We start from the raw sequence: 16,154 nt of genomic DNA, 5'->3' as shown, positions 1-16,154 counted from the left end.
TCTGTCTTCTGGCTATGAGCATACAGTGTACAGACAAGCACGGACATACGCTAACACACACATGACAGAATGGTTGGCAGCAGACATACACAGGTGAGGTGTGGAGGAAAAAAATCCAGATTCTTTACCTCATTGCTCAACAAAGCAGCGTTGAGTGTTCGGCTTATTTCGAACATGTTCAGATTCGGTGCTTTTTTTTCGTTCTGTCCTTTTATTTTCAGATTCTCTTCAGTTTTGTTTTGCTCCCCTCTTTTTTCTCTCTCTCTCTCTCTCTTTATGGTTGGGAGTCAGTCACAGGAACACAAAAAAAACAACAAAGAAAGAAAAAAATCAAATCAATTGAAAAAAGGGGGATAAAAAAAATCCTCTTTAATTTTCAGATTTTGGAGTTGTGATTTCTCAGTCCTCTATTTCTCTCTCTCTCCCCCTGTCTGCTGATGCACTTCTGCTGGCTGTGGCTGTAGTGGTGGCGTTTGTGCCCTGGGTCTCCGCACACGTCTTAGGAGTCAATATGCTGTCTTTTAAAATCTCCCCAGAGTCAGCACATTAAAACAGGCAGTCAGGCAGTCGGTGGGTCGGGCTGGCGGGCTGGCTGGCTCCCTTATCTGTCCCCCACACACTGGCTCACACAATACGCTCCGATCCTCACACTGCTCGCTAGCAGATTAGCCTGTCCCAAAACATAGCACTTAGTTTAAACTCCCCTCCCTTTTGCTCTCTCTCTACTTCTCTTTCTCTCTCTCTCTCTCCTTGTATCGCTCCCTCTGGCTCTCTCCTTTGCTCTCCCTCCCTCTCTCACTCCATCTCTCTCTGCATCATCACTCTCTCTCTCTCTTGCTCACGCATTGAGGCAGCTACAGTTCACTGTGCTACCACAAGGTGGGAAGACTGTTCTAGCAGCAGCGACACCATCTTCGCCACATCCCTTCCTCTCCGTGCCACTCCTATCTTTTACATTTTCCTTTCTTCTCCTCTTTTTATGGTGTGTGTCTATATAACACTCATATAGATTCAGGAATAACATTCTCACTCACTGACCAAAACAAACATACGACTAGGAGTAATTACCAGGTTAGGAGGGGTGACAGTCTAATTAGGGCTTTTACAAAAACATGGATGCAGATTTCAGTTTGGAAGAGTGTTTTTGGAATCACTTAGCACCTTCTCTGAGGTGTTTTTGTGGCAGTGAACTAATTTAATGGAATGTAATAAAACCTGTACACTCTCAAAGGACCTAAAGAGAGAAGAAATTACCTCTCAGTGATGTCTACCAGAGGGAAAAGTGATGGTTGGGATGATGTGAACACCAAGGTCAGGTGCTTGTCCTTTTTCCTCAGCAGGGTGTGGCACAGAGATGACGAAGCAACCAGTCACAGGGGATGGCAGGAGATCCCAACTATAAAAAATGGACTAGATGTAAGACAATGACATGATTTATACGATGTTTGAAGTTAATAACACTGTATTTGCATATGCAGTGGTGTAAAACCGTCTATTTTTTTTTTGAATGCAAAGTTTTAGGAAAGTAATATATAATGAGGATGTTACCATTAACAAGATCATCTTCACTAATCCGATCTTAGGGATGTCTTACTCAGGACTCAAGGAATTTATTCCCTGTGCTTTAAATGTGCTTTTTGCCGTCTTGGATCAGGGTGGGGAGAGCGGCCAGTTAATAGCAGCCTATTGACACTGGACCATCTGTTTAGGTGGATGCTGTCCAGCACAGTGGAGAGAGAGAGAGAGAGAGAGAGAGAGAGAGAGAGAGAGAGAGAGAAAGCGACACATTAAGGAAGAGGAGTGGGTGATGATGAATGGGTGAGAGAAGGGGGGAATGCTGAGATACGAAGCAGCTTGCTGTGTCAACAGGAAAGAAAAAATAGGTTCAAAAATTCACACGTATTGAAGGGCGTGCCGTAAAATATTATCTAAATGCTTTTTTTTTCGTCAGTAGCAGGATAACAACATCAGTGTGGTCTGGTACTGTTGTTACTGTCTTGGCTCCACTTCCATTTATTTCTTTCCTTTAGAAAAGAGCTGCTAGCCCTCATCCCTGTTCTGTAAAGCCTGTGGTCTCTGAGGACGGCTGGTCCAGCACAGCCCTGGGGGGAGCTGTCAGTTAAATCATCCAGAGTGAGGCTTGATTCCTCAGTCAGCTGCCTCTCAAGCCTTCCTCTCTGACCCAGCCTCACTCCCCTGAGCCCCCCTGATTGCTGTCACCATAGTGATTCTCTGTGTACTGCCGGCTGGTCTTTGCTCCCCCCCTTCCTCTCACGACCAGCCGTCTGCAACTCTGTGCCACTTGTGCCCTATGTTTTGATTTTTGCATGACTTGCTCCTTCATTGATGATGGACTTTATGTGTGGATGTCCTTAGCTGGCCGGAGTAAAAGGGTTTTCCTGTACTTGCTGGAATACAAACACAAAATTGCTCCCCATGAACACACACCCACACAGATACACAAATTTTCAAGCTAGAAATATAAACAAGAAATTCTGTCAGTTTTTTTTTTTTGTGGTACTGAGCTACCAGCGCTGACTTATTTGATCAGTTTACAGTTCAGAAGAAAGAGTATCTTTCTGAAAGAATGAAAAGCAAGGCTTGAAAATACCTTCGCTGTGCCAAAGCTGCTGTTTCCCTGAGGGGCTTTATAATATGTTCTGTACATGACTGTGATAATGTGGTGGTGTCCTCCAGTCACTAGCAAGCCATGCTTAAAAATAGCCTCAATTTATCAAAGTTACTGTATCTGAATGTACCCATGACAAGGATATCTACATGTGAAGCACATGGAATCATTAGAGGTCAAATATGTTTTTATAAACATATAAAAATACACTCTCCTGAGGGATAATTAAGATTTGAGAAACCGTGGTGTGGAATATTCTACTCTTTCATGTTATTCTGTTTTCTTCAGTGATGGATGTGTTAATTAAATATTTGATGCACTTTGCAGACACCGTGACAAGAAGCATTCTGCATACATGCAGAGAATAAGTCGAGAGAGTCGTATTGTTGCTATTTTTTCTTCAAACATTGCAGGAGGGCACGTTAAAAAAAAAGGCACGTGAATGATTAAGAATGACGTCCTGACCCAACTTACCATAACGTCAACATGGTCTGTCACATCATAGCCCTATACTGGTTTATATATAGTGTTACAATACATCTGTTCTGTGAATTTCATCAATGGCATGTAGTGGCTCCAACTACAGAAGACAAGCGGGGTTCTTATGCTACTACTCCCATGCAGCCTCTCTGTTTGATAAGAGCTGAGAAACAAGGGGACGTGTAGCATATCTAATTCATTTTTCTCATGCTCTATAATTCAATTTCAGTCTCACCCTTGAAAATGAATGATCGTACCACCATAGAACTCTTTAATTGGCATAGTGTTAAAGGAATGACATAGCATGGAGGACAGCTATTCAATTTTCAATTTTAACTAAAATATTACACAGCAGCTCTGTATTCTTTTTCCTGTCATCTGAGAAATAATCAGCCCGACCTATCTACTCAGCGGCCTGTTGATGCTTGTCATCAAATACAGATCACACACACACACGCACACAGAAAAAAAAATCATTGCCCTCTCGCCTGGTCTTATTCATTTGCTCCTGTTACACACAGCTTATAACCTGGAAATTAGCAGCAGCCTGTATGCCTCCTGCTCCAGGAGTTGTGCGGCTGCTCATTTGATGTACTTAATCAGGTGCAGCCTTTGTAATGGGAAAGGAATAGGGCCAGGCCTGATTGGCCTTGATGACATCTCTGCTCCAATTGTCTAGAAAATCTCCAGCTTTAATCAATCTGCAGGATAATTCAGAATCTCTGACTGCTGCTCGCAGTGATTGGCTTTTTTTTTCTTTTGGAAATTCCAGTAAAATGAGGTTTATTTCAGGTATGAAGTGAGGTGTGTGTAGTATACACACTACAGTTTAAAGACACTGTAATGGAAGTGGTGCCTGAAGAATGTCACACTGGCATTCAGCTGTTTTCCAAAAACACTAGATGATTGTATGTAAGGAATAGTTGTGAAGTGAAATAAATATAACTACATTTCAAAGTTTTCCTGAGCAATGATCTCGATCAGCCTCACTCTTGCTGAACAGATCATGCAGAGAAATGTACTATTTACTTGCAGAATCCCTATTTTCTGATTTGTGCAGATATAATTCAACAACTAAATGCAATTCCGGTTACCTTTATGCAGTGCATGAATGTCACATACTGATGGAGCTGACGGCGCCCCTTCCTGTTCCTCCTGCTCCGTTGCCCTGGCAACACACAGAGAGCGTCGGCTGCTTTGAAACAGATGGAGAGGAAGATGGAGGAGAACACTGTTAGAGACGTCGAGACTGGTGTGTAAACACGAGAAGTGCCTGGCTTCCTCTGCATTGCTACACACGCAGAATGAAGCGCATTGTAACCTGTTATCAGTCAAACAATACGTGCGTGTGTCTGTCTCGCGGTTTGTCTTTACATTGACGCTAACGTTAAGTGTGCTAACCTCCGTGCTAGCAGGTGCAGGAATGTAAACATGAATCATATCCCCAGCAGTTATGAGCTAGCTGTGCTGATACTGTCGTTCGTACGCCGCACAGCGAACCGCATGCGAGCAGTGTACTGTACTATTTAGCTACATGCTTCCACGTGTACTACGCTACTGTATGGACGTGCAAAAACGTGCAGGTGTATTTGCAAGGGGTACGTGCTAGCTAGCTGTGTTACTGAGATTAGCCACTTGCTGAACTGCTGTGAGCTAATTAGCTAGCTAACTGAAGCTGAAGTTTTTTTCCGTTGTTCGTCTAAATTAAAGTTACAGTACGTGAGAGCCTGCTAACAAATGGTGAGCACAACTGTATTAGGAAAACATAACTTACCGTTGAACCACACGCGTTCTTTGTTGTGGCAGTAGTTTTGTGATGTTCATAATGTTTGTAAACATTAACGGAAAACAGCTAATGTAACAGCTCGGTTATATTATTATTTCCATTAACACCTATGCTATGGAGAGATAAAGTAAGATGAAAAGCCACAGATTTCATATGAAACCACACAAATATGCTTCATAGTGAAATAAGATCTGTAGTCAAGTGTCTAAACATCCTATGCTTTCATCATTTTTGTGTCACTTTATTTTGTTTACAGAGTACCGTAGTATCACTATTAATACAAGTAAAATATAATAATACTACAGTGTTTAACAATCATGTATGAATGGTTTTAAAATGTATCCACCTTCTTCTCAAAGCTTTTGCCTGAAGCACAAATTATTGCCATGTTGGCAGTGACATTTCTCCCTGATTGGTATTAAAACATAAAATAACCTCATTTTTAGTTTTACCCAGGGACACACACAGACACAGTCTACACTATTAGAGGCAAATCAATGCACTGAAGATGGTTTACATGCATACAAAATGATTGTTTTAATTGTCAAACCTTAGTTTTATAAATGTATAAATATTGTAATTGTTCATCAGGCAGTGAAACTGGAGGAGAGGATGCCTTGGTGGGGAATGTTAACAAGCTGATGGTGAGCCCGCCAGGATACTCAGGAGCTCCACGAAAAGGACATCTGGTTTTTGATGCATGCTTTGAGAGTGGTGAGTAGACAGCACGAACAAGACAAAGGGTGATCATTACTTACATTTAAACTTAGTGTAATCCTCAGGTTCAACAGTGATATTTGTGGTTGTCATCAGTACACAGTGTATCTTGGAGCAGTTTGGTAAACTAATGAAAATAATTTTTCATTTCTAGGCCACATTTGAAAAAGATTTTGCATGCTCTTCTTCACATGCTGGGTCATTATGAATGACTGATTGTTAAGTCACATTAAATTCTACCCTGGTACTTCTCTCTGTATTGTTGACGGTACAAACGGAAGCCCGAGGTATATACGCTCCAAATGCCATTGTCAATGTCTTTTCCTTTCTGCCAACTGAATAGCATGACAGTGAAGATGCTATCTTGTCTTAATTCTATGTCTTAATTATGGGCAAAGATGGCTAGTAAGAGCCGCACACAGGCAAACACTAAACCAGAGAAATTGAGCACATTAGGGAGTCAGCAGGTCTCTCTTGGGCTGAATCTCTGTGTAGAGAATTAGTTCAACAGGTGAGGTTTCATATTTCCATGATTAGCAGTGTCTCCCCTATTATTATATTAGGTCAAGCCAATTTTTATTCTATTTTATTTTCTAAATAGTGCCAGATCACAACAGAAGTCATTTAATGGTTACATTTCCTATAGAACAGGTCTATACCTGTCCATACACACACACACAGACATGTGTGAGCACATACAGGTGAGCACACTCCTACCAGCGGATGGACAGCGTGTGTTGTGTTGCTCACTGTTGTTCATGGCATGCTAGTTGGATAGACAGAACTCCATTCATTGACTATGCTAAGCTAACGTTAGTGGTTACGCTTACAAGGTTAGCTTTAACTTCACCCTGTATGCTTTCTGTTCACCGAAACGGATCCTCTCATAGACTTGATTTTCAGTGAGCTTGAGGTCATTGGATCAAACACAATTATGTTTTGCCACAGCTGAGACTTGTCTTCAGCTTATTACTAATTAATTCACATGAAGAAAACCAATCATGTACCGTTATGTAGAGATTAAAAGAAGATGACGAACCTAATCAAGAGTTTTGTAAAACAGAAAGCATGTGAAAGTGAGTGCAGATATATAGTAACAGTGATCTAAATTAGGAGGTCTGGGCTGAGATATCAGTGTTGTGATTGCCCTTTTTATAAATTTGCCTTTTTCCCAGATGACATGGCCAGAGAAGCTCAGACATTGATTAATGGGTGCTGAGCTCCCACATTGAGATCAGCTAACATAAGTGTCTCTGACTGCGGATGTATCTCCTGAATGATTTATGGAATTGATATTAATCTCTTTCCAGTAAATGCATTACTAAAGTTAGAACGGGGCATGAATTGATGTTTGCTAGCTGATGTCAAATTAATAACTTGTTGCTATTTCTTTGAAAGATTTCTGGTTTTCTCAGCATTACTTAAAAATTGTATTTATATTATTTTACATTCTCATCCTGGCTAACTTTTTGACAGTTTACCATGGTCATTCAGGACTTTTCCTGAAGTAATGCCACACTTAAAACCTACGCTGTCTGTGATGAACCCACACACTAGCAATGAAAGGTTCTATGGTTCTAGTACACCAAAATGTATACAAAAGACTCATCAAGTTCACAGCTTACACAATTTAAGTGTTATTCTTAAAGATAACCTAAGACATAGATCTGAAGGTGGTTTATTATGTTTGATTTTGATATTAATCAACAGCCAGTTGTTGAAGAAAAACCTATTCTATTAAATATCTGGTCCTGATAATACAGTGTTTGTTGAAATTAAGAACTAAGAACAAAGAATAAAACACTTTTTGGCACAGATTTAAAACAGCATTAATTGCACCACACAAACACATAGCCAAAAATCAAGTATCCATTTTTTTTCAAGCCGTGGATAAGTATAACCAATAAAAAAACAAACGAATGAAACTACACTTTCACTTTTCAATTAATGGATAGAATATTTTGCAACCTGCGGCTATATGTGACTTTTATTAGTCCAATATGTATCTTTTTCAAGCATAACAGACATACCAAGCATGTCCTCCTTACTTATCATAGTGAAATTCTCCCTGAATGCATTTTTTTTGTTTGCTGTCACACATGCACAGCTGCCAAACAGTAAAGAGCAAGAGAGGTGGTTCAAGTACTTTCATCAACACTCTTTAAGAAAAGTGTATTTTTTTTTGTTGCACCCTTAATGTCAATGTATTTTTTTAGTCTCATTCTGCTACAATCTGTTATACACATGATTCCCGAAAGTGTACAAAGATAGCAGAGTTTAAAAATAGTCCTTGAAAATAGCAACATATGAAGGTATGTCCAGATTGTTAAGTGGTCAAGGATTGTCATAGCATATATCGTGTTAACATTAGGTGTAGAGCCTCCTGATAAGGCAGCATGCATTCCCCAAGTATCAGCAGAGCTTGTAAGATTGCCGTTTTTCACATATTCGGCTGATACGTGTGATAGCATTGACAGGGAGGAAATTGGAGGTAGGTGTGTGTGTATGATCCTGGCACGTGCATTTCTCAAAGCTATTGAAGTGGTCTTTGGTGACAGTGTATGTCTACCTCTTAAACCAGATTGAATGGCAGAAAGCAGCATTAGATATGTCTGCAGACCTATAACTATGCACGGTTTTGTGCTCCTCACTCTTCTACATTTTCATAAAGCAGAGATTTTATTTAGTTGTGTTAGTATAGCTTAGAATAAAATTTAATTGGTTTATTAAAATAGACAGTGGTTATGTAAGCTGTTTGCCAAAGGTATAAAACCTCATTTACATTTAGATGAGGCTTAATTCACTTTGTTGTCAGCCCAATGCTGATCAAGCCAGAGATGGCCTACAGATTTACATGCGGTAGATGTCCCAGCCAACAACAGGTCCTCCGAAACAGTCATTCTAAACCATATAAACATATGCTTAAAGATGAATTGCAGCATGACCTCCACTTTGCAGCATTGTGTACAGGAGGACCTCAACATTATGGCTTTTTTTTTTAGCTGTTTTACTGTTGTACTGACTAATATGCTCATATTCATGTTGGAATAGTTTTACTTATTGGGATCATTTTATGCTATGTACAGTAGAAAATAGATGATTTTGCCAATCATTAAGTTCTGGCCTATTGTAGTGTATTGTGTCAACTGGCAGAGATTCATGAAAGTGATAAAAGAAGCCTAATTGTTTTTTTTTTGGAGTCAAATCCAAATGACAGTCTTATCTCGTCCTGTCACATTTGTTTCGTCAGATGCTCCAACTGTTGACATTTTCAGCAAAGTCTCAAATTCTTTTGTGAATGCGTCCTCACAATGTTGCTGACTAAAGCGCCATCTGTCTCTTCAAAGGATGTCACTGACTGTGCGGGGCGTATTGTTTTACTGCACCTCTGGACCGTGCACCAGATGTAATTAAGCGCTCATTGATTCCTTAGTCTGCTCTCTGCTGACAATGACTTGCGTGGTCAAAGAAATTCCCCAGGGGTGACAAGTGTTTAATGGGGTCCATTGATAAGCACAACTTACAGACACATCTGGGTTTACAGTCAATTCAGTCAATATCATCCAATTTATATGGCAGATTGGAAAGCAGATATGCACCTATTGATATTTCTGACAGTTAGACCAAAAATAGTTAAATCTGTGTCCAATTGATCTGGATGAACATTCACCACAGTTTCTTTTACACTGGAAACAAATCTCCACATGGTAGAAAGACACATTCATTTTTCTGTCTGTCCATTCACACAAAATGTATCCTTCTTCCTGGTCTCCGTGCTGCTTTGTGTTTCCTGGTGGCATGTTTTGACATCACTGAGGGAAGGGGAGATTAGTGTACTGGCTATATTAAAGGGATGTTTTCTGTTTGTTTTCCCCATCTTTTGTATGGTGAAGTTGTAAATTTGTTGTTTATCAGTTCAGTTACTAATCTGTGACACACGCTAGATGTTAAATTATTCCTATGTGTTTATTTTTTATTTGTATACCCTTAAAGTAACCTTTTCCATTTAACAAAATATTCTAAGAAATAGCATTTTTACCACATTTTTGCCACTCAGATGATCGATGAATATTTTCCAAGTTAAGGCTTCCACCAATTATGTCCTAGATTCTATAAAAATCAAGCACTTGATTGATTTGCTCTGTACATATCAGCCTTACAGATAATTTCGAAGACTGTCAGGATTAGGATTAAGGATAAATGAAAATATAAGAAAACATTGCAGTTGTCCAGCATTGCATGTTGTATTTAATGTGTCCAAATTTATCTATTTTCCAGCTGCAAATTAAACCTCTAAAAAGGCTGATTGGGGTCATAGCCAAAGCGACAGAAACAGAGAGGAAGAAAGATGTAAAGGAAGAGGGAAAGGACTGTACTACAGAAGACCAGAACAATAGGAGCACTAGGGGTGAGGGGTAGCTGGTGTGGGTAGAACGCAGTCATGCTTGTCAGAAGATATTTATATACTCCAGAGTGCCCCATGAATCAGGATAGTTGAGTTTCCATTGATTAAAGAAGAGGGAAACGTTTTTACAATCAAGCCAGACCCTCAGAATGAGTGGCTTGAAGAGGCCTGAGCTTGCAGCAGTATGCAGCTCTCTGCATCACCTCACTTCCCTCTGAAGAAACAATCCAGAATAAGAGGCAGCCCAAGGATGGAAATATTTTTTGTCAATACATTTCTTTCCTTTTAATCAACACGAGCTGTAAATGTTGTCACACCTATCTCCCTACACATGAACATGCTACTAGATGCTGTGCAGTCGCATAACCTTTTGATGTTGGATTTTTGACTTTTGTACAGCTCTCCGACCTCAGAATATGGTCTCTTCTGGGCTTTCCAAAAGAAGATCCATTTGTCTGAGAGAGGGAGGGAGCACTCCTGACATCTGATGTATTGAGAGGCACTCCCAGTCTCTCTGTCTCTCTTACATGTCCTTGGCAGCGGAGAAGCTTCACTGCTCAAATCACTAAATGGCCTCTCCAGTTTTCCCTTTTAGCAGTTTTCTCTCCTCTCTTTTTCTTTTAAGTCAAGAGCAGAGTATGGAGATAAATTTGAGTTGTCTTGGTACTGTTGGCAAAACCATTGCTTTTGATTTATGCTATTTATCGGCCATTTGTATCCATAAGAGATTGCTCTTTATTATTATCGTGTTTTTCTTATTATCATCATGCCCTGTCTGTGACTTTCCTAGGACATATTATGTCAGGTTACTTCTTTTTCTATGCTACTTCATGTTATTTGTTTTGGGCTTGGCGATATTTATTGACTTGACCCTGGGGGAAGCTTCCATTTAAATAATTTTAATAAATATTTCTTTATTACCACATGGATAAAATGACTATATATACTTAAAGGGGCTCAAGCTTGCCTTGAATATAGTCAGGGAATTGAATATTCAATGTCAAAAAAAGGCACTGTTGTGGAAATACTTTATGTTAGTGATTTCACAAGGAAGAGGACTTGACCTGAGTGGTAGACTTTTAATTGGGGAAAATCACTTACAGTGGGCCTAATACAACAAGCATAAAAAGTCATCTGAGTGTTGTTTGACCTGTAGCTTGCAAAATTAGCTTAGCTTATAGGGTCAGGTACTGTTCACATTTGAAGTCATAGTCGTACCAGCAGCAGTGGGCTACCTGAAATTCAGTACTGGTAACCCAGTGTTATCAGTGCTATTGCTACCACACATGTTGCATACAATTGTTCATACAAACATCAGCTGCAACTAACAACAACTCATGCTTTAATTAATGTTGTTGATGAAGTCATAAATGCCTCAATTTGTCAGGGAGGTTGCAGACGGACTCAAGCGCAAGACGGGAGACAGGCAGAGGGTTAAATTAAAGCAATTTATTGTGCCCGAAAACTCAGGGAACACAGTTCAAAAGTACAAGATCTCAGGGCAAAACACAAGAGCGGCACAAGCCGGCAAGAGGAAAAACACACAGGGTTGAGTCACTACGGTTCTCAAAAAGACAAACTCAAATGGTCTCAAAAACACACCAGGCAAACAAAATACAAAAATACTAAGGCTCAGAAAGTTACTCAGGCTACTGGAGAACAGGACGTCTGGAAGTCAGGTAGTATACAAGACGAACTGGCACCAAGTGAGGGGAAGACGTAGACTATATACACAGGGATCAGGGCAGACAAAGGGACACAGGTGAGGCACATTAGGGAGAAGCAGGTGATCACCAGGAGAAGGAGGGAGAACACGAGGAGGGGGCAGTCAAGACACCTGAAATGAGAGGGGAGTCAGAGATTTCAAAATAAGGCCGGAACTAAAGGCAAACATAATCAAACAAAATACAAAGCAACCGCCCTGGCTCACGCTGGGACCCTGACACAATTAAAGTTTTGTCAACATTGCTGTGAATTTGATGGCTCAAAGACAGGTCTGCGACATTGTCTTATTTTCATGTTTTCTGTCTAACATATCTCACACAAAAAGCCTTTCCTGTACCAATTTTTTTTGGCTTCATGTACAGTTTGGTACCCACCGCTATGAGCTGTCTTTCATCCATTTGCCACAACTGCTGCAACAAGTGTTGTAAAGGACATTTTGATGATTTTAGCAACCAAAGTCCATCTGCTGATTGTTTCAAAGGGAAGTTGTTTGCAAAATTCATCATATAACATGTATACAGGTTGTTTTGCTGGACAACATATCCATTGTTGTGCCGGGATGATCAATGTACAATTACAAAGCAACATGTTTATTATTGCAGCTTAATTTGAATACAATATACAATGACTATAGACAGCAATTGACCCTTATCATATGGTCATTGAGACTTGGCAGAGTGTTGTGCCATTAAAGGTAAAAAGTACTTTCAGTAGCATTGCATGAAATGCAGTGATAATCCTGTTTCATATTTGTGCCTTTTGCATATCATGTCTAATCACTGAGTAAACACATTGGCTCAGTTTGGCTGGTCAGAGATGCCAGCAGGTAGTATAAACAACCTCAGTGTTTTGTAAGTTAATTGTTGATGGCTCTGATATGAGTTATACATAGGAGACTCAGCCAGAACCTCATCTTCTCAAAATGTCACCAAATGCTAGCAGCAGCAGGCTTGTTTTGGAAAATTTGAGTAATGAAAGGATTTTATTATTAACTGTATACACAGTGTGGCTGTGAGATTTGGAAAGGTTGAGGGGAGTAATATTTAAACACTGGATGTTTGTAAACATAAAAATGTATTGTATTGTTTTTCTATCTTTATTAAGATATGTGGTGTGAGACAATTACCTTTGTCATTGTTTTTAAATTGAAGTTATGGGCTATTTTGTGTCCTGAATGTGTGTTGGAACAGCACAGTTCACAGGCGTAGAGCCTGCCTCTAGCACATTGATACAAGTGTTGTAAGTGAACATTACTACAACCAAATTTCTGCATTGCTTTCTGCGCACAAGGCTCCAGTGATTCATCCAGTAATTCATTTCCAAGCAATTCCTGACGCATAAACACAGTTTCAGAGCAGACGTCTCATTTTTCATCTGAGGCAAGACTTTGCAGTTTGGGAAAATGGCAAGGATTTGTAATGCTTTACCAGTTCATATATTTCAAGCTGCCTGTGTTTGTTCTCCTGATTTATTTAGAAAACCTCTTTCTGAGATGAGCTTCATTGATGTGCCAGGGTTCGTTTGATAACACAAATTCATGTACAGAATATACTTACATGGGGAAGGGTAAAATACCGAGCAGAGTTTTGGTCTGAATCCAGGCAGCTATCTCGTAGGTCTTCTGCTCAAAGTAACAGGTATTGAGATTTATTTCTTGGGGCCAAAAGCTGTTAGCAGATTTTATTTCTATGCACACTTTTAACATATTTTATTGATGAACGTGTTGGAAGATGTTTTTTTTTAGTTTTCATTGATGCTCAAATACCCAAGGTATATACTGACCATTCTGAATACAAATTGTGATAAGAATAGTGCATCAATGAGCATATAACATGTTAACAGCTGTTAGCACAGTGCACACTTTAATACATTAAAGTTTGACAAACTGAATAGCTTTGCAGTGCATTAAGAAAAACCCTAAACCCTCATTTCTGCACTGCCCACTTGCCAGTATTCAGATGTGGGCATATGTATTTATGCATCAGTATGTTAATCCCATGAAACAGTTAGAAAAAAATGTTTTATGTCTGATCCAGTGCTTTAATACCTGCATTCACACTGCCTCCATCTCTGCTGAGTTTGACACCTGTGTGACTGTTGACCTCTTTTCTTACTTTTGAGGTTGAGGGGACGTCTACGAAGAGACTACACACTACTGATCAGTTGTCCACTGATATATAGTTTATATTTTACATACAAGGAACACATATATGTTAATGTTTTTATATAATTGCAGTATATGTGAAATATAGTTAGGTAGTAGCTGTAAGAAAGCAATGTATTGTTGTTTCTTATATCTTTCTTTTCTGATACGACAACCTTTTAGTAAAAACAAACTATTGACATATTTAACTAGAGCTTAAATCTGATTTAAGCAACTGTATGCATTGGCTGTATTTTTGTTGCTTGCTTATTATAGTTTATGCCTTAGTTCTGCTTTACAATATCAAACTTGTTCTTACTTTCTAAATGAAGTCACTTTACTTATCATCTCTGCATCATGAACTTGGCATCATCTTCAACCTCCTGCTGAGACAGAGAAACTTCATCCCAAACAGCGCCCTGCGCTCTTCAGCTCTGATGAATTATGTCTAAATTGAATTACCAAATTATGTCTCATAATCTTCCATATCCGATGGTATGAAAGGGGATTAGGTTGTCATAGGATGGATTTACTTTTATGGTATATTCTAGGAAATAAGACAGAATTCATATTTGCACTTTGTGACTCTGGCATATATGTGTATATTGCTCTCCTATCTTAATTCTTCTTAATTACACAATGATTGGGTGCAGTGCTTGGCAACGTGATTGCTGAAAAACTCCTTGATCTCTTGCCAAACCTTTTGAATTGTATTCAGCATTGCTGTTTTCATTTTCTGTTCTTTCTGACAATAGTAGGACTTGGTGAAAGCCTCAAATGCTGTTCCCTAAGAAGAGCTTTTCTACTGTTAAACACACACACACACACACACACACACACACACTCCTGATTTGCCCAACTTTGACTCTTGCCACTTCACCATTCTTTCAGCCTATTAGACCAATCTTATTAGAGCACACAACTGGTACTAGTCAACCAAACAGACAGAAAAGCACCCTTGGAAAAAAGTAAATTACATAGGCTATTCTGGACATTATAGATGGAAATCAAGTGTTTTAAGTCCGAGCAGTGGCCTTTTCTGAGAACAAATACAGTTTACTTCAGGTCAAGATCCATTTACGGCTGTCCTGCATTAACTGGATTGTACCTCTTTTGAGAAGCCACAGTTCAGGTTGATTTGCTTTCTCTTGAATGGCACAGGAAAGGAAAAACCGCATGTGAGAGACCAACACTTTATTTTGTCTAATTTTCCTGCATTTTCTAAGACCAGAATTTTCTGTTCTTTGATTTTCTTTTCTTGCTGACCTATTGGTTATTGGCAAGTGTTTTCTTGCCTCCCTTGTTTCCCTTCTTTTCTTGAATCGGCTCCCTGTGTTCCTGAACTCATTACAGAGCAGTCAGCCCCAGGCGTTGAAGTGTGCACCCAGAGGGAGCAATAACTGTAAATAAACACTACTGCAGGCTCTCCGATAACATGTTACCAAGATGATAACAGCCCTTCTTAGCAAGCCTGTTGACCTTCTCCTTGCCTTAGGCTTGCGAAGGACTCCGAAGCTCTCTGTGCTTTTATCTCAAAACTGTTTTCCACTTGTGGAGCTGCTGTTAAAGAAGAGAGAGAAAGAAGAAGCAGGGAGTTACCCCAAGAAAAGAAAGAGTAGAGAAAGGCCGAGAGTAAGCATGGTTGAAGACGAAGACACAAAATAAGACAGAACAACAAAGAGCTGACCTGGGCAGTTGTCCCACTGCCATAGTCTTTGTTGGGCTCAACATAATTAACTTTTTGAAAGATAGCATGAAACAGACTTGTATTTACTCAGTGGCCACAAACACACAGTGCACACCAAAGCAACAGATAAAGAGAGTGAGCGAGGGAGACTGATAGACAGATGGGTAGACAAATAGACAATGACAAAAGAGCATGAGAACCCATAAATTGCAGTGACCAAATTCTGATAACATTAAACCAGCTAACCTTCCGTTTTAAGCTTGAGAAACAGATGAAAGTAGAGATTGCAATTCCTCATAGTTCACTTCCCAGTACTAATGTGGAGTGCCTGACAGTAGCATGTCCAGAGCTGAGGGGCTAAAGCACTGTCTGGATGAGATTGATAATACAATTAAGCCAGTCCTAGTATGAATGCATCACTATGACCCATTACTACACCAGCCGCTTCAGATGGAGCATACAATTCTAGCTCTAGGGCCTTTTGGAGGGAAAAAATACAATTATAAAATGGTAGCTGGAAAATGTGTTCTCTTTAGAATGGGCAGGCAGGCCTGTACATCATCAGATATGTGTGGGCTGCCT

General features: G+C 39.7%; 2 protein-coding genes across 4 annotated transcripts in view; one reads left to right on the top strand and one right to left on the bottom strand.

Annotated features, from left to right (window-relative positions):
* Positions 1–292, bottom strand: part of elavl4 (ELAV like neuron-specific RNA binding protein 4) — a 63,354-nt gene extending 63,062 nt beyond the window's left edge. For all 3 annotated transcript variants that reach the window (XM_028403549.1, XM_028403550.1, XM_028403551.1), the window contains exon 1: positions 129–292. In XM_028403549.1, the coding sequence (XP_028259350.1) occupies positions 129–176 (48 nt within the window). In that variant the 5' untranslated portion in view covers positions 177–292. The remainder of the gene's footprint in view (positions 1–128) is intronic.
* Positions 293–4,297: 4,005 nt separating this feature from the next.
* Positions 4,298–16,154, top strand: part of agbl4 (AGBL carboxypeptidase 4) — a 211,315-nt gene continuing 199,458 nt past the window's right edge. Inside the window, exons 1-2 of the mRNA XM_028403749.1 lie at positions 4,298–4,361; positions 5,487–5,609. Of these exons, the coding sequence (XP_028259550.1) occupies positions 4,316–4,361; positions 5,487–5,609 (169 nt within the window). The 5' untranslated portion in view covers positions 4,298–4,315. The remainder of the gene's footprint in view (positions 4,362–5,486; positions 5,610–16,154) is intronic.

This window comes from Parambassis ranga, chromosome 4, assembly GCF_900634625.1.
Source record: "Parambassis ranga chromosome 4, fParRan2.1, whole genome shotgun sequence".
NCBI classification, from domain to species: Eukaryota; Metazoa; Chordata; class Actinopteri; family Ambassidae; genus Parambassis; species Parambassis ranga.
The sequence above is the reverse complement of the archived record's forward strand: the minus strand, read 5'-3'. Positions and strand labels throughout refer to the sequence as shown.